The 19,670-nt window shown below is 41.1% G+C and overlaps 1 protein-coding gene across 1 annotated transcript in view; it reads left to right on the top strand.

Moving 5' to 3' along the window:
- DSCAM (DS cell adhesion molecule) overlaps nt 1-19,670 on the top strand; it is a 336,030-nt gene that overhangs the window by 251,903 nt on the left and 64,457 nt on the right. The window contains exons 15-20 of the mRNA XM_081859359.1: nt 151-318; nt 4,006-4,076; nt 5,489-5,729; nt 7,829-7,975; nt 9,297-9,452; nt 15,766-15,899. Of these exons, the coding sequence (XP_081715485.1) occupies nt 151-318; nt 4,006-4,076; nt 5,489-5,729; nt 7,829-7,975; nt 9,297-9,452; nt 15,766-15,899 (917 nt within the window). The remainder of the gene's footprint in view (nt 1-150; nt 319-4,005; nt 4,077-5,488; nt 5,730-7,828; nt 7,976-9,296; nt 9,453-15,765; nt 15,900-19,670) is intronic.

Below are 19,670 nucleotides of genomic sequence, written 5' to 3'. Positions count from 1 at the left end.
AAAGGGCTGGGTTATTTCCTCATTTAATGTTCATTTCACCAGTGTTCTTTTACCTTTGAAATGCAGTGCTGCTTGCTAACTTACTAGCTCAATGTTTGAAGGGAGGAAGGGAGGAAAATGAATTAACTTTCCCCTAAATTCTTCAAACAGACTCCTGGGATTCTGTGCAAAGAACCAAAGATGTTTCCCCACAGCTGAACCAGGCCACGATCATTGACCTCCATGCTTCCTCCACCTACAACATCCGCATGTATGCAAAAAATCGCATTGGCAAGAGCGAGGCCAGCAATGAACTCACGATTACCACAGATGAAGCAGGTATGTTCTACATTGATCCTAATTGAATCTAACCTCAACTTGTATTCATTGTTCGATGTATGTGTTTTTGGCATTTTGAAGAGCTAGGGGACTCTGTATGTGACACATTGCTCTATAGAATACAAAGATAATTCCTTAGTAGCCTAAGATATTGCAGTAATCTTTTTTTTTTAGTTAGCAGTCTAACATTAGGCATTTAAACCCACATGCAAAGCCCCTTAAATAAGCAATGGTTCATAATTAATAGTGCTTTTATTTAAGACAGTTTAATCTTTTTGTTTGAGCACCGTATTTTTCGCTCCATAAGACCCACTTTTTTTCTCTTAAAAACTAAGGGGAAATGTCTGTGCGTCTTATGGAGCGAATGTGTGGTCCCTGTGGCTGGGGGGGGGGGCCAGGCTTCCCCCTCCAGCCCTGGGAGCAGCGGGCAGGCTGCGTGCAGATGCCCCGTGCTCCTGAGCAGCTCTGGGATACCCTGTGAAGCCTCCGCAGGGCAGTGGGATGAAGGCTCCCTGCTGCCCTGCGGAGGCTTCACACGGCTATCCCTGGCTTTTGCGGGAGGTGGGGAAAGAGAAAGAGCGCGGCTCTGTCCCTTCCCCCACCTCCAAGAGCCGAGCTCCCTTTAAAGAGCTGCGCAAAGTGTGTGTGTGTGGCTCTTGGGGGCTTTTCCCCGAGGAAGGAGAAGCCTGCAAGCGCCGCACACACGCTCCACGCAGCTCGTGAAAGGGAGCGCTGAGCAGAGCCTGGGATGCATACAGGATCTGCTCAGCGCTCCCTATAAATATTTTTTTTCTTGCATTCCCCCTCTAAAAACTAGGTGTGCCTTATGGTCAGGTGCGTCTTATGGGGTGAAAAAAATACGGTACTTTGCCTTAATGTCTTGGCTAAGGAGGAGTTTCTAAACACAAGGCCACATAACTGAAATACCTAAAGCTGTGTTCCTGAGTGCATTAACGCCAAAGTAAATGGCATTAATTTTATTTATTAATTATTAAATTTTTATTCCACCCTTCATCTGAAGATCACAGGGCAGTTTGCAATATAAAAACACAAAATACATGCTATAATAACAAACAAAAGCAATAACCTTCTGGCATTTTAGTGCCTATGCTAATCTAGAGCCTAAGTAGGAGATGCGACTGAGTGTGAAAACAGTTTGATTCTTTTGGTCATATTTGTAATGCTAACTTTATTCCCCACATTCCTTAATGGAGTCAATGTTCTGGAGACACAGGGTGCAGGGACAGAGGTATGATGGAGTCGCTGTTTATTTGCCTTATCCCACCTTTCTTCTAAGTTGGAATTTCAGGAGGCTTACAACATTTTAAAATGTCAGTTATAAAATACAGAATAATAAAAACAAACTAGTTAAAAACAATAATTAAAATACATTACAACATATTTAAACCAACAATTAAAATATAAATTGTTCTGACAGCAGCCCAGTTTACAAAGGCCTGTCTGAATAGGAAAGTCGGCAGAAAGATTACAAAGATTTTGACAGGAGAGGGGTCCATTCAGGTACAGGAGTGACTGCGAGGAATACCAGTCTGAGGAAGACATCTGGATATGAGAATGGAGAACATCTGTAGAACATCTGGATATGAGAATGTGAAGCGCTGTCTGTTTTAGAAAGGGCTACTATATAGGAAGTATTTTAGGTACAGTGATACCTCGGGTTAGGAACTTAATTTGTTCTGGAGGTCCGTTCTTAACCTGAAGCTGTTCTTAACCTGAAACTGTTCTTAACCTGAAGCACCACTTTAGCTAATGGGGCCTCCCACTGCTGCCGCGCGATTTCTGTTCTCATCCTGAGGTAAAGTTCTTAACCCGAGGTACTATTTCTGGCTTAGCGGAGTCTGTAACCTGAAGCATCTGTAACCTGAAGTGTCTGTAACCCGAGGTACCACTGAATTGGGCAAATGTCCAGGAAAATCTGAACATACGGCAGCTTGTGTTGGCAGTGCCGTTTTTGCCTACTTTTGGCAATCTCAACAACTTTGCCAAAAAAAAAAAGCTCAACAACTTTTCTGATTGAAATATGGCAACCCTAGTATTTCTTATCTGAGGGTTTTCATTTAACTGAAAATTAATATGCCAGGTTAATCAACTGACCTTAATTTGCAGATTAGCTTCCCCAGCAACGCGCAACCTGAATGTCATCTTCTATTCCCTGCTGCGTGGCCTAGTTTTGAGACGACTGACCCTTTCTTTTGCTCTCATTATGAAGCTGTCCGTTCAGAGCGTGAGGTCAATTGTAGGGAGCTGCCATCAAAAGCATCTGATTTACTCAGGGTGAAACTGGAGGAGGGTAGACCAAAGCTTCAGAGGCATCGTAACATTTGTTCCCTTGGTATCAATGAGGAAAATATGCACAATAAAGGGAAGTGCCACCATTTGTCATTGTTTCCTTTAGCTATTTTAGTTTATTTAGTTTATTTCAGTTTACTTTTACCGCAGGTGTGTTAAATGAGTATGGATCCCCAAACATCTAAGAGATGCCTGAGGGCAGGGAATGTAATGAAGGCTGTACAAAAAAAACATCATTCAATATTAAACAGAAAGGTGGGGGGGGGGGATAAAACCGCACTGGCAAAGGTGTGCATTGCATATTGTATGCTATTGTGGCTTCAGGCTGCCAGAATCTTTTGTTCAAAGGTAGCATCTAAAAAAGGCTCCTGCAGCAAAAGGAGAATCATGGAGTACGCACAACCTTTTCATTAATTTGCTGCTAACTCCTTGGCTCTCGGATGTCCCTTCCACTTAAAACAGCAACAGCTCTTTGCAGAAAGACACAGGGACGCCAGCAGGGCTTTCTGCACCCATTACACTGTATGTGGATTGGGCCTTCCACCTACATTCAGTGTTCCATCACTAGGTGCATATGGGCCTTTTCCCATTAATTGCCACTGAACCCTTCATAAATATGCTTCAATGGAAATGAAACAGATCATAATTTTTTTGTTCTGGTACAGGAGCAACATTTACCCTAAGTGAGCCAGAATTGCCTACTTAATTTCATTTCTGTTGTTATATCCAGCTCATTACCTCTCATCCGAATTCTCTTTTCTCCTTAACACTCCCTTGCTTGTTTCACACTCGTAGACGCTTCAGCCTCTCATCAGATGACAACTGAGTTTGTCAGCAAGGCTAGAATTTGTGTGCTTATGCTTGACTCTGAAATGTTAGTCTTCAGTAAATAGCATAATTTCTCTGTTCGGTTACTCTCTTCATTGCTTGGTATAAGAACTCAAGAAGACCCCTGATGGTTCAGGCCAATGGCCCACCTAGTCTAGCATCCTGTTCTTGATTGCTGTTGTTTTGCCAAAATTTGCATTCATCTTTCTTCTGCTCCTTTGGACAACACTTCCATTTTCTGAAAGAAGACTCCTTACCTCTGCTAGCTTCCTTGACTGCCTGTTAACCTTGCTGGCATACTCTTGGCCTTGGTGGCACTTTTCCCGATCTGCAGTATACATTCTAGCTGAGCTTCTGTTACTGAGGTTTTGAGCTTCATGTTGACAAAAATGCATTGCATTTCTGAGGTTATGAATATTGTGTGAGCAGTTCTGAGGTTTCTGAGCATTTCTGAGGTTTCTGAGGTTATGAATATTGTGTGATACATTATGTTCTGTAGCAAAAGTGACGAGCTTAGAATGTTGACCCACCTATTTCTTTTTTTACCAGCTCCTGATGGACCACCTCAAGATGTTCAACTTGAGCCCATATCTTCACAAAGCATCAGGGTAACCTGGAAGGTAAGTAAGTAGCATACAATGGGAAAGGGAAAATAGGCTGTGCTGGGATGTATGTCATGATATTACTGAGGTATGAGCCCGCAAAAATGAGATGCATAGCTTGGTGAATTTATACACACAATGCTTGTGGCTAAATTTTCAAAAATTACTTTGCAGCTGAATGTAATTGTGTGCCAAATTAAATTTGCATGCAATTATATGTTCCTGTGATTGTGCCTTTTTGAACATCATATTATCAGAAATACAGCTGCAGTGCAGGGGGAAAGTTTGTAACTGAATTTTTTAGGATACTTCTTGCGTTGAGTTTTTCTGCAAACTATAGTGAAAATCAATTTGTCCCATGAGGCAACATTTTTAGAGACATGGCACGGAAGCTCTGCACTATAATGCTCTTTATGAGCCAGATTTTCAGTTCTTGTTTGAGACGGGTGGGCTATAAGTACAGCAAGCCTCTACTGCTTGTGGCTGTTATACCCTAGGCAATGGGTTTATTAATGATCCTTGAACTAGATACTTGCCCATCATTGTGTTGCTTGGCTTGCCAATGAAACCGGGGAAGGTGGGTGTAATGACACAGATTTTTTTTTTAAAAAAAAACCCTGTTTCCCAAGGCTTCATAAAAAAAGCCTACGCTTCATTCATTGTCATTGCAAGGGCAAACTAGGTTTATTGTATTGCAGCTGCAAAGATATAGCACTGTTTAGTATTGTGATGCTCTTGGTTGTTGTGCTCTCCCGGCTCACCTTCCACAGAGAATTTGATTAACTTGTTCAGGGTAAAACGTACAGTCCCTGGTCCTAAAAACGCCTCTGTGACGGGTGTATTTCAGAGGCATGTGGGGCTCAGTAATGGGGAAACAGCCCCAAATTGTTGCAACTGGGGGCTGAGATAGCATAATACCTTTTTTTTTTTTTTTTTGCCCAAAGAATGATGGATGGCCCCGCCCCCTTTTATGACAAACTGGTAGCCACACTTTTGGATGGGAAACTTGAAATCTGCTCTGTCAGGTCAAGGACAATGAGACTGTCATTTAACATGGGTCATACACGATCCTAAAACAAACATTAACATAAAATTATATGCAGACATATAAAATTTATATTAAAAGGCAAGACTTGTAGTGAAGAGGGGTGGATCCACCTGTCACTTTTCAGATGACAAAACTAGGTTTTCTGTTCTACTTGCATGCCTGAAGTTAAGTTTTATATCCACTGCTACTAGCATCAGTTGCAGAACCCTAGCGTCACATCCTTCATTTAATCATCATCACTGTAAACCTAGAGCGAACCAAGCATTTGGCCTTCATTTTTAGCTGCATGGTCTTTGGGAGTGGAGATTTCTCTCAGCTTCTAACTTAACATGATGATGTTCAGCATTATGTTCAAAGTGCATGCTACTCATACCTTCTTTAGGCTCCAAAGAAACACCTGCAAAATGGAATTATTCGTGGATACCAGATTGGTTATCGAGAATACAGTGCAGGGGGGAATTTCCAGTTCAACATCATCAGTATTGATACCACCGGAGACAGCGAAGTTTATACTTTAGATAACCTGAAAAAATTCACTCAATATGGCATGGTCGTACAGGCATGCAATCGAGCAGGAATCGGACCATCTTCTCAGGAAATTATCACAACCACTCTTGAAGATGGTAAGTAGTAAGCAAGCATGCAAAAGTCACATATTCCTCTTCTCCCAGGTCTTTGGCTAATTAAACAATCTATGGCCTTTTAAACTGAACAGGGTATTGTTTTTGTTTGTTATTATGGTAGGTATTTTTGTACTTTTATATTGTAAACTGCCCTGTGAGGAAGAGTGTTGTACAAATTTAATAAGTAATAAAATAATATATTAATGTGGTTGATCCTGCATGGTATTATCAGTTGATGCTTTATATTTTTAGAAAATGTATTCGCTTTAATGCCGGTTTATGTGTTGTAACCTGACATGAGCTATAAAGAAAGGTTAATATTAAAATGGAGGCCTCGTTGCCTTGGGAGTTGGCAAATTTCTTTAAGGCAGCCTTCTCTAACCCAATGTCCTCCAGATGTTTTGAACTACAGCTCTTATGAACCCTGACCATTGGCTATGCTGGCTGCAGCACACACAACTTTCTGGCATACAGCCTCATATAGTGTTGTTCAGAGCACAGCTATAAAATCTGAAATTAGCTGACTTCCCTAATACATGACACTTTCTAAGAATGATGTGTGGTGTATTTCAAAGTAAAGCAACAACAGAGTGCCCTCTTGTGGTAAAAGAAGATTATTCAGTCAGCTAAGTAAATAGTTTAAAACCATGCACTCATATGACTGGGTTCCCAGTTGTTTTAAATAGTCAGAAGACTTTTAAAATAATTACCAAGTAATAACATGTGAGATGAGGTTCCTGGGTATGGTAATTAAATAATAAGGTTTTAAATTTATGAATGCTTCCTTCAATAAAGCTTTATGGAATTATGATGCCCTTCATGGATGAATATTTGTTTTTCAGCATACTGCTGAGAGATTCTCGGCAATATTTTTAGTGATGCTCTGCCAAGTCTTTGTGTCTTGCCTGAATGAGAAATTACTCTATGTAGTGAAAGATTTACAGATATTAGCAATGTTCCAGCTGAGACAATCTACATACAGCTGAGATTGCCTATTGCTGACTTAAAAGACCCCAAGCTCTCATGGATTGTATTATCCCACTGTTAGTGATGGGAGGCCCATACATGCAATATCTTTGCTATGGGCATTGCATAGAAAATCATTCTTAGCTCTCTTTTCTTGTTAATTAGATATCTCTTAATTTATTTTTTTAAAGAAAGTTCAGACATTATTGATACTCTCCATCTATTTATAAATTTATTTATAAATTGGCCATCATTTTGTTTAAATACTAAGCATGGCCACAATCTGGCACTATTGTTATGTGTGCAAAAAGGCTGAGCACAAATGGCCTCCCCAAACCCTCCACCCTGTTTGCAAGTGGTGGAAAGGTGGGGGGGGGAGGGGAGAGCCTGAATATTTTCTAAGTGATGGTATGAGTGTGGGGGCTTTATCAGAAAATGTCTTAGCTAACTCTCTTTGGATAAATGTTGGTTCAGTTAATACTGAATGAAACTATGTTGTTAGTTCAGACTAGTATTAAGGAAACAGTTTGCTCTTTTAGAGTATACATGTGTTCTGCCATATTGGTAAGAGTGGCTCGATAGAGGTAGCAGTGGCTGAGGAGTGATAATGATCTGTGACCCATGCTGACAGCAGTTCTTTGCAGTTCCTTTATGGAAAATGCACAGAGTACCTTCATGGTAATAACTGGAGGCTCTTAGGTCAAATTTCCACCATAATCCATACTTCCAACTCATCTGCATTAAGAATATAAGAAGAAAGCCCTGCTGGATCACACCGGATGCCTCTGGAAAAAACACCAACTGGACATGAGCGCAACAGCACTCTCCCCATTTGTGATTTCTAGCAACTTAATTTCAGAGGCACACCATCTACAACTCTAGAGGTAGAACATAGCCATCATAGTTAGGAATCAGTCAAAGCCTTATCCACCAGGAATATGTCTAGTCTCCTGTTAAAGCCATACAAGTTTTGCATTGTTTTACAAAGCTATTCTTGTAAATATTCTTCCCAGTGTTCTTTTCTGCTTAAAACACATCAAAGGAACACAATATTGTGCATATTGGGGTTGTTTTTTAAAGTAATAATTCCCCAAAAATCTGTCATAATTAAAAGTTAAACTGTCTAATTTCAGTTCCCAGTTCCCCACCAGAAAACGTCCAAGCAATTGCTACATCACCAGAAACCATCTCTATTACCTGGTCTACACTAGCCAAAGATGCTCTCAATGGAATTCTACAGGGATTTAGGGTGATATACTGGGCTAATCTTTTGGATGGAGGTAAGTACTCTTGCTTGTCAAGCTTAGATCTTTCCCAGCAGCATATAATACTTTTTCAGGATGAGGTTATTCCACAACCGCAATTTATATTTTTAGTATGCCATGAGTCCACTCTGTCCTGTGTTCTACTCCTCTTCGATTCAGTTACCTAAGATAACTTCTAAACAGAATTCTGGAATAGAGGACCACACCATTTGCTGCAGCTTTGAGCTGCTGATGTTGACATACTTATTGATAAAACACTGCAGCAGCAACAAAAAATAGTAGTCTTGATGTGATGGTATAAACAATTGTAGTAATATACTTTTTGTGCAGTGTTTTGTTGATGCATACATGTGTTCCTGTGGATTGGTAAACACTGTAGTGAAAGTGTTAATACACCCATACATACAATCACATCAGTGGAGAATCAGTGATAAATCCTAATACATCATTTCTACTCCAGAAACAAGATCAGGTAATAAAGAACTCTGAAATCGGGGGATACATTCAAGAAGAATTTTGAAAGCTTCACTAATATTCTCTGATGCAACCCAGGTGCTAAACTACCAATGAAATCATTTGACTGTGAATTAAACAGGGTGCTGCTGGTAATTAACAGATATTAGCACCCTGTGATGGTTTCCACTTCCTTCGTAATCTGCCACATGCTTACAGTATCAGTATTTTGTTGATTACTAAAACTCACCTGTTTATGCAGCCTTCCTGGGAATATGATATTTCAATATCAGTTTCTGTTGAACCTAGAAATGACAAGAGTTTTTTAAATGTATATTTTATTGGATTGTTTTAAGTCATTCTGAAATACACTGCCTTTGCCATCTCTAGTTTAAGGGTAGTTAAAAAAAAATTCAGTAACATAAATAAATGTAATACTTGTCTAGATAACTTATTGATCTCACTCAATAAATCTTTCTATAATCCTTTTCATATGATGCCCATGTTTCATTTACTTAGCTTCCTACACTGCCATTATGGAGTTTTAAAAATCAGTAAAATATAATGCAATTTCATAATATTATTTAATCCTGATTTTTTAATTTTTTTTAGAAAACATGCCTATGGTCAAAAATAGCACTTTATTAATTTCAAAGTGTATTTACAGGTCTGTTTTTCTCTGTAAGACATTTCCATATTTGCTATTAAATGCACATTATGGGCATTTAGCATGTTTATTTAATAATCATAGCCAACTTTATTCCTGCCATAGTTACATATTTTAATCCAACAATTTCTTTCATAGGCTCACCACAGTATAATGACCGCTCGATGCGAATAGAATAATGCTGTCACTAACTCAATTTAATTTTCTGCTCCATAGAGCTGGGAGAAATTAAAAATGTTACCACTACGCAGCCCTCATTAGAGCTTGATGGTTTGGAAAAGTACACCAACTATAGCATCCAGGTGCTGGCATTCACACGAGCTGGAGACGGGGTCAGGAGTGAGCAAATTTTTACACGCACAAAAGAAGATGGTAAGAAGCGAAACATTCTTGGTAGCCATTGGAAAATGGAAGAGTTAATGGAAATTGCCCAGGTTTTCATAGCACTTCATACATGCATAGGAAACTATAACTGAAGTGGCACCTATTGATGGACCAGTAGGCATTCCTTTTGAGTAGATCCTCTACAACATCCTGGGGTCTTTCTTAGGGGAGATTGGCCCTTAGAGGCAAGATCAGGATAGAGTAGAGTGAAGTCACTGGATCCAAGAACAATGCACACGGTAGATTTTGTTGTACAAAGAGTGTCATCAGAATGTAGAAACCCTACAGGAGCAGAGGTGTGTTGCCACAGTCCTCAAAAGCACTACATCTCCCATTATACCCTGGGATGTTAACATCCCTTTCATGATGTTAGCCAGGCTGTGCACATGTTAATACAGTGAGGTGCCCCCCCGCAGTTTATTTTTTAGGAAGGGGGAAATCAGATAATTTGCCTATTAATCTGAATATAGCTTTGGTAAGCTCACCCAGATGGACGCGGGTGGCGCTGTGGGTTAAACCTAAACCTAAAGTCCAAGAGCCTAGGACTTGCTGATCAGAAGGTTGGCGGTTCAAATCCCCGTGATGGGGTGAGCTCCCGTTGCTCGGTCCCTGCTCCTGCCAACCTAGCAGTTTGAAAGCACATCAAAGTGCAAGTAGATAAATAGGTACCGCTCCGGCGGGAAGGTAAATGGCGTTTCCGTGTGCTGCTCTGGTTTCTCCAGAAGTGGCTTAGTCATGCTGGCCACATGACCCAGAAGCTGTATACCGGCTCCCTCGGCCAATAAAGCGAGATGAGCGCCGCAACCCAGAGTCGGACACGACTGGACCTAATGATCAGGGTTCCCTTTACCTTTTAAGCTCACCCAGATCTATTTTTACAGACTTAAAATAGCTTGGTGAGATAGCTCATTGTGGAAGAAGAAGAAAGTTGGCCACACATTATATTGTACAGCATCCCTAGATCCTGTTTTTAAAATGTTGGTCACTGTATTTTCTCCTTACTGACAATCTGGCACAGCTTGGCTGCTCGGCCCATCTGCATTGGTTTCATTAAATCTATCCTGTGCTCTGCAGGCACCTTCTGGCACATTTCAGCCTGCTCATTGGCGTTCTCTGCCTGCAGCACATTCTGATCTCATGGATATAGGCTAAATTGTCATGGTGGTTTGGAAATGGAAGATATTCTCTCTCTCTCTCTCTCTCTCTCTCTCTCTCTCTCTCTCTCTCTCTCCCTCTCTCCCTCTCTCTCTCTCTCTCTCTCTCTCTCTCTCTCTCTCTCCATGTGTGTGGAATTGACAAACTCTGGATGTATTCCAGTTGTGCATTATATGTGCATTGCCTGTGAACATTCATCTTGGATTAACTTCACAGTTAATTTTTGGCATCAGTGGAATATTTTCCTTAGGATGTAGTCTGCCCTGGGGACAGGGGACTTTACTCACTTTCCTTCTGAGCAACTTAACACAGAGCATTTCAGCATGTGCTTTTTATTCAAATGAGGCTTATATAGAGAAGGCATAAATGTGCAGGGGAGGGGGTGCAGGCGATGGAGGGGGCACAAAATTAGCTAAAAATATGTCCATAAATATAAATATCAATTATTGCCTCGTAAGAAATGGTTTTTAATAGAGGGTGAATTGAATGGGTAGAGGGGGGGTGGTTGGAGGAGAGGCGGAAAGAAGAGCTAATTTGTTCATGGCTAGGGGATGCAATCTGGACGGTTCTGCCGGGGGTGAAAGATACCTAGCTATGGCTCTGGGGGGGAGGGGACCCACAAAAATACAAAATACAAAAAAGGGTAAGCCCAATAAGTAAGGGAAAGAGTCCAAAAGCTATGCATGTTTGCATTTGTATTTCTTATCTTGCTCAGTACTTGATTTTAGACACCAGGGGTCAAGCATGAATTTATGTAAAAGAAACAGTTCTGACTATGAATACAAAATGAGGGTTCTTTTTAAAGTTTGCATTATTTAGTTCTTTCTCTGCAGAAGCCTGCAAGGGGAAAAAATATTGTTTCTGTCCAAGATGTTCATGGCACATTAAAAATTGCAGCAGAAATTTCTGGCTGTGTTTTTTATATTTTAAAAAAATGGGATTCATTTATCCCCCTTTGGTTGGAGTTCCTTCTAAACTATAAATGGAGTTACTTATTAACCAAGTGCCTTTCCACCTGAGGATTTATTTCACTGATCATTAAAATTTAAATAGACACACTCATTTTCTCTCCACACTCTAGGCTTAAATTGCATTTTCACAGGCTGTTGTATTTGATGGCATGGGGGTTGAATGATTGCATTCATTAGAAATGATGCATTATAAAATCTTAATTAAAACAATGAATCTGTGTTCCTTAATAGACAGACTCATGGAGCCAGATCCATACCTGGTGAAAACCAGTGCAATCTAGTAAATGGCACCAATTTACACCTGTTTGAATCTTAGTTCCTTTGAATTAGTTCCTTCAGGCTTTTCTTCCTATGTAATGGTGCTCAGGTCACCATAGGCTGTGTATGTGCTGCATCTGGCTGCTCTTTGCATCTACCATAAGTGTGTATCCCATAGGAAAGTCCCACCAGAACTCCATTGCATAGATAGAGTCCCAGCTTTCTATTTGCTTCCTTGAACTTCTTGGATGCACTGCGGACGATGAATGTGCAGAGCTGCACCCAGCACAGGAGACAACCATAGTTTGCTATGTAAACTAGGGTTACCAGATGTCCCTGGTTCCTGGGGAAAGTCCCCAGATTTGCAAATCTGTCCCCGGGAAATGTGGCAGCAGCAGCCTCAGCAGCCTGGAGCCAGCCTGGTAGCGCAGTTGGCTCTGGCTAGCTTCAGGAGCCACTCGCTGCCACCGCCACTGCCGAGAGGGAACAAGGGACATCCGGCGGTACAGATCTCCTGCCCCCTTCCCCCTTTGTTTTGACAGATCGGGGGAGGCTCAGGAGTCGCGGGTGTGTGACCATTGCCCAGGAGGGGCAAGGTGCAAAGCCCTTATTTCGCACCCTGTGAAACATAAATGCGCAGAGTTTTTAAAAAACTGGGCAACGGCCACCTGCCATCAACTCCCAAGCCTCCCCTGATCAGTCAAAACAAAGGGGGAAGGGGGAAGGAGATCAGGGCTCAGGAGTCATGGGCGGGCGGGCAGCCAGTTTTTGCCCAGTTTTTAAAAAACTCAGAGCTTCACAGGGTGCAAAAGAAGAGCTTTGCACCTTTATATAATATGCATGTGTACTTGGGCCCAGGGTCTTTTGCCTCACCCTCTCCACTACTGACTCCCTATTGCTGCTCAGCTTCAAAAAAAAAAAAAAAAAAAAAAAAGTGTCCCCGGATTCATTGAAAAAAATCTGGTAACCATAATGTAAACTAGTACAAAATATAGTCTGTCAACTGGGACTTGGCAAAGGAAGCACAGATTGATGGTGCTAAAACAACAACACTGGCTCCTTCCAGACTTGAAAGTGCTTAATAGAAACCTACATGGCTAGCAGCATGGGTACCTGAAGTGTCACTTATTCCAATAGGAGCCTGCTTAGACATTCAGGTAGTCTTCCCCTGGGTGCCCACACCATCTGAGGTGAGATGGCTAGCAACTGGAGAGAAGGGCTTCTCAGTTGTGGAGTCCCGCTTAAGTAAGGAATGCTCTCTCCTAGGGAGTTTGCATGGATGTTGACTTTGATGTCTTTCTGGTGGTAGGCAAAGACCTGATATTTATTTCCCAGGCTCTTAAGTCTTAGCCTGTGATCGGCTGTTTTAATTGCTGCTTTTATCCTGCAGCTGATTTATTAGTGTTCATAGATAGATATAGATATAGATATAGATATAGATATAGATATAGATATAGATATAGATATAGATATAGATATAGATATAGATATAGATATAGATATATAGATAGATATAGATATATAGATAGATATAGATATAGATAGTGTATGTTTAAAAAATAAACTTGAACTCATTAGTTGTGCATGCATGTGGGGATGTGAGAGAGGTGGGAAAAAACTTTCCAAACACACAACCACAGCTAGTTTAGAGCTACTCTTTGCAGGTTGACTGCCCAAGGAAGATTCGGTTTTCTTCGTGTCGTGCCATTTTTTCCATGCCAGACACCTGCATCTTATTATCTTGCTTTAGGATTGTCTCCACTTAAGTCCTGCCTGATTTGTGTGTCTTGCATTGTGCATTGTGCATCTCACATATCTGCTCCTTTGTCACACCATGCTCCCCCACATTCTTCACAGTGTCAATCCGTCTTTCTCAAATTCCCCATGAGAAAACATCATTATTCAGAGGCAGTACATTCTTTTAAAAATCAATTTATCTGTGACAGACGTATTTTCTACATCGTTTCCCCCCCCCCATTCACATCTTTCCTGCTCCTCCCCCCCCCACTTTTCTGCCCAGACAGTACAACATTGGTATTACAACTTCTCTTCAGAGTGTACCCACACATTCATGCATTTTTTGCATGTTCGTCAAAGTCTTAACAGTATTAATGGCATTAATGGTATTAATAGCATACAGCCAGAATAGTTAATGTTCATTTGCTTGTTTTCAGTATGCCACTTGTAATAATTGCATGCACCAGGAAAGTCAGAATGTATGATTATATTATTTCAGTACACATTGGCAGTTTATTAGGTTTTTTCAATAACAAAAAAATAGTGGTTGAGTTTTGGAAATTGTTCAGGTACCTCAGCATTTTTTCCTAGGCCATGACAAATATTTCAGCTGGGATGTTATACCACAGATTGGCTTAAAACCCAAACTTGCCACCGTGGTAAGGTATGAAGATTTAAGGATTATCAGAAATACAGGAACAGCTGCTGATTATGATTATGAGAGTAGGGATGGGGGAGAATTTTGGTTTTGTTTGCACTGTAATGTGAAATTACCTAATCCATATTAGATCAAACCCATGTGCAAACTGAAACACAATTATCTTTTGGGGAAAAATCACATTTCTCTCAATTTTTAAATGCAGTTCTCCAACCAAATAATGTGCACAGAGTGCACATATTAGGGGAAAGTGTGCATCAAAGTGCATACATTATGGAAATGAATACATTTTATAGAGTATTCAAAGGCAAAGGATAAGCTACATTTCTTTGTGCCTATCTTGGTTCCAGAACTCTAGATTGATTGGACTAATTCAAAAGGATTTGAGGCCCACAAGCTGCATCCATCAGAACTGTTCCCTGTGGCTTCAGGCTTAATTTGATAATCAATTACTTTTAATCCCACATGTCCTGTGCAGATCATAAACCACCACCCTTTTTCAGGCAACTAATTACCAAGAAGAAACGGGTTTCTGCCTTCTTTAGGAGTGGCAAAAGGCCATTTGTAATGAGCTGCCTATTTTTTTAAAAAGAAACCAGAGAATTATCAAGTAGTGTGTTTCTTGTGAATCTGTATACTCATTACCAAAAGGAATTAGATTCTTCCCTATAAGGTTTTAGCAGACAGGTATGGCTAGATATAGTCATTTATTCTCACATTAGGTTTTAAGCAGAGCCAAGAGAATTAATTGCAGATTTAAAATGTGGATACTTAATCAAAGCTTGGCCTTCGGAACTGGTGTTCAGAGTTTCTTCAAGCAATGGGTTTAAGGTGATTTGCTGAAGTATGATTATGTACATAATTCAAGCGGAGAGAAAAAGTTCTTTGTAGCATTTAAATAAACTAAAAAAACAACCCAGCTGTATGGCGATTCTGTAACATTATACATATTGACATTGACTGATTAACTAGACCATTCCTATACATGTCTGCTTAAGAAACAAATCCCATTATGTTCTGTGGAGCTTTCTTCCAAGGTTGCAGCCAAGCAGAGCAATCTAAACCTGCTTGGGACACCAGTGTGGCCCTGTGGGACTACTGCTGCTTTTGTAGCCTGGACACTCTAATGGCAGAAGGTGGGGAGCAGGTAGATTCAATCTGGACCTTGTGCTGGCTCCAAGATTGCACAGCGATTGGGCCTGAATTGGGCTCTACATCGGCCAGTGCCAGGTCACCCATGCACCCTCACCCCGGTAGGCCTCATTCTTACAAACTCTCTCAATGCAGAATCATGAGAGATGCTAGATATGCTGAGAAGTTGAAACAGTTGTCCTTCGCCAGGTGGCCCTTATCAAAATAGGTTGAGTGTGTGTAGGTGTGATGCAGCTGATGGGGGGGATGGCAATGTTTTCTTCCCCCAAATTAAATCCATGGTTGTCGCGCTAAGTTTTCCCCACTGTGCAGTTTAGTGTACACCAACGGGTTTGGCCTGCTATCCCAACTAACTGTGTTTCTCTTCCAGTTCCAGGCCCTCCCGCCGGAGTTAAAGCAGCCGCAGCCTCTGCTTCCACGGTGTTCGTATCATGGCTCCCTCCCATAAAACTGAATGGCATCATCCATAAGTACACTGTATTCTGCTCTCATCCCTACCCCACAGTAAGTGGACTTTGGACCTCCTACAGCAAGAGGGTAAGGGGACTTTTTCAGTTCAAGGGCCACAATCCCTTATGGAGTGGCCCCTGGGGGCCACTCGCCAGTGGAGGGCCAAGGATGTGCATTTTACCTGTGCACAGTAGGCTGGTTTCTACACACATACCCCTAACCCTCTGCACCCTCCACTCTTGCAAGCAAGAAGCACAAGGGCACTTCAGCCAGAGGGCACAAATAAGGATAGGTGTGGAGGAAAGGGAGGGAGGCATGGGGAGAGGACAAAAAAAGGGAGTGATTTCTTCAGCTCATGGACAGTTCATGTGGTCACATGCAACCATTGGAGACTAGCATACTCGTTGTGGAAACCCTGGTGAAGTGAATTACACAGCACAGAACATAACAGTATTGGAATTACCTGTGCTTGCAGATAGCCATATTTGCATATGAAATAGTTGTCAGAGGAACGCAGCAAGATTGAGCATCGTGACACTGCCTTTGTTTTTATTAATAATGAGCCATGGCGGATGGCAGATTTTTAGATGAAAGCCTTCTCCTAGACAATGCATCTTTTAATTTGCATTTTTGCACGTTAAAATATTTTGAAGTGTATTTTCATTATAGTTGTCCGTGCATGTTTGCACCAATTTTTATCAATAGTATTTTGATGAACAGCGAATAAAAAAACAAAATAGCCTTCATTCTGTGTACCATAGAAGGTGGAAGGGATTAAGGTCTGAGTAGAGATACATGAGAATTTGATCTTTCCCAATTCTGATATAAAGTGACCTGATCTAAACAGACCAGTACGATTAAAAAAAATTATGAATCATTGAAATGATAGTTGGTGGTGGTGTTTTCTCTTAGGATCAATAATTTTTCAAAATGTAGAACATGATCTCTTAAGTCTGGGATTCTCAAACTGTGGTCTGCAGACCACCAGTGGTCTGTGAGCTTCGTTCAGGTTGTCCACAGTGTATCTGTGGATTTGTGGTTGACGCTGGGAGACAGCATATCCATTGCACTAAATAGTCATATTGATGTTTAATTGTTTTTAATTGCTTCTTTCATTTCCTGCACACTATTTCATTGCATTGCAATTTGAATTCTATGGAATAGAGTACAATATATAAGAAATAAAAGAAGCAATAAAAATAACAGTTAAAAACCACAGCACAGTGCATTATGATTGCTACAAGAAGCAGAAACCCATTAAGTTGTCTGCCAATGCCCTCAACAGTTTTCAAGTGTTCCATGGGAAACAACTTTGCTAACCACTTTCTTAGGTTTCCATGCGTTCTGGTTTCTGTCATGGTGTCCCATTGCACCAGAAGTGGCTTAGTCATGCTGGCCACATGATCCGGAAAGCTGTCTGTGGACAAACGGCAGCTCCCTCGGCCTGAAAGCGAGATGAGTGCCGCAACCCCAGTCGCCTTTGACTGGACTTAACCGTCCAGGGGTTTACCATATCTTAGGTTATATAGAACTCTTCTTCAGCATGGTGTAGTGGCTAAGAGCAGTAGACTCGTAATCTGGTGAACCGGGTTTGCATCCCCACTCCTCCACCTGCAGCCGCTGGGTGACCTTGGGCCAGTCACATTTCTCTGAAGTCTCTCAGCCCCACTCACCTCACAGAGTGTTTGTTGTGGGGGAGGAAGGGAAAGGAGAATGTTAACCGCTTTGAGACTCCTTCGGGATATCAAATCCAAACTCCTCCATACTGGATCAGAAAGGAAAGGAAATGATGTTCTGAGTTCAGCTGCCCAATGCAAAAGATAACCTGCACCATCTGATTTCTATGTCTTAGTTTAAGACACCTGTGAAGTGCCATAACCATAGTTGTATGGTTGTTTTCTTAGGAGTCTGTATTCTTCTTGGAATGAATGAAATGGGAAAAATTGAACCAAATTTCATGCATTCCAAAACAAATGATCAGAGTTTCAAACAAATAGCAGGCTTCTCATTTGTAACTTCTTCATCATTCATTCAGAGCTCAGTGGGATTGAAGAGTGGATAAACACAGTGTACCTTGTAAAATGGCTATTGGGTGTTTGAGGCTGCAGTCTACTTGGATGCCTTTAAAAGAGGATTAGACAAATTCAGGGACGATAAAGTTATCAGTGACTACTATCCATGGTGAGAGGCAATAAATGCTTCTGAATGCCTATTGCTGGAAATCACTATTATGCTATTATGCTCGGGCCCTGCTTGTGGCTTTCACACAGGCATCTGGTTGGCCCTTGTGAGAACAGAATGCTGTCCTGGATATAGGCCACTGACCTGATCCTACAGGCTCTTCTTATGCTTACATGGGAGTAAGTCTTATTGAATTCAGTTTAGACTTCTGAATAAGGCTGCACTGTAAATTACCCACAGACACTAAAGGAGTGAAGCCATGCCATTAGAATCTGTGGGTTTTAAATAACTTGCAACTGGGATATGGCTGCACTGGGAAGCAAAATCCCTTCCTTTTGTAGTACGGTGGTACCACAGGTTACAAACGCCTCGGGTTACAAACACTTTGGGTTACAGACACCGCTAACCCAGAAATAGTACCTCGGGTTAAGAACTTTACTTCAGGATGAGAACAGAAATCACACAGCGGCAGCAGGGGGGCCCATTAGATAAAATGGTATCTCAGGTTAAGAACAGTTTCAGGTTAAGAACGGACCTCCAGCACAAATTAAGTTCATAACCAGAGGTACCACTGTAGTTATTTCCAGGGTTGCAGGGTCTAATGAAAAACCTTTGCTCTGTCTGTGGACAATTTAAACACCCTGCACAGCTGCTAGAGAGCAAAATAAAGGGAGGGACCCACTTAACTCTGGCAGCCTTGTCTCCCATTGAAAGCAAAGGTTAACAGAAACAAATGAAGAATTGAATCAACTTTTAAATATGGAAAATAAATGGACACCCCCACTTTTTTTGTTCTCCATCTATGCTAATGATGAGCAATTTGGTGGTGCTTTTGAATACCCTAAGGTACCTGGCTAGATTAGATGGACTGGTCCGGCAAGATAATTCATAGGTACTTGCAATCAATGGGCGAATTCCAAGTGTTGGTTGGGGGCTGGTTGTGTGTATTAATGGGTAAGGGAAAGGCACTCTACGTGTACTGCAGACTGTGCAGTGAAAGCAGCACAAGAAGTTAGAATCGTAAAATGTTATTGCTCTCTAGGTATTGTATATTTAACTTTCTATTACCTGAACTATGCTGAGTTCACACGTGCAGGGACACTTAGAACCTTCCAGGCCCAAGATTTCTCAGTGAGTCTGTGGGCAAAGGGACATGCAAGAGGATTTCTTATATCCACTTAGAATGGGAATATAGCATTTGGTAATCTGCAGTTTACCGGCAAACATCACTGCTCAGTTTTGGAACAGGTGGGGGAGAAAAACATAACAAAACTCCAGAAAATTAAAATGTGTCAAAAGCATTTAAACACTTTTTAAAATGCCTTCTGTTGGCCTGTTGAGATTAAAATGTTATTAAGCTGTTTTTCTCACCTCATCCATCCGGTAATATTATTTATTGCTGTGAGACCTCTGAGTGCAGCAAGAGATCCTGTTCTTGAATGAGGTTGATAAACTCAATCTAACAGCAGTTGCTATGCTAACCCAGATGACACAAGGCCTTTAAAACAAAATGTAACTGTCCGTTCTACAATATTGACTGTTAGCAAATTTGTTATTGCTCGTAGAGTGTTTAGATTTATTGAACACATTTTTTTTCTCTCCATTGTGATTTTGAAGTTCTAAATGCTTAGCAAGAGCTTCATT

Source organism: Podarcis erhardii (assembly GCF_964252035.2).
Source record: "Podarcis erhardii genome assembly, chromosome: 4".
Lineage (NCBI taxonomy): Eukaryota > Metazoa > Chordata > Lepidosauria > Squamata > Lacertidae > Podarcis > Podarcis erhardii.
The sequence above is the reverse complement of the archived record's forward strand: the minus strand, read 5'-3'. Positions and strand labels throughout refer to the sequence as shown.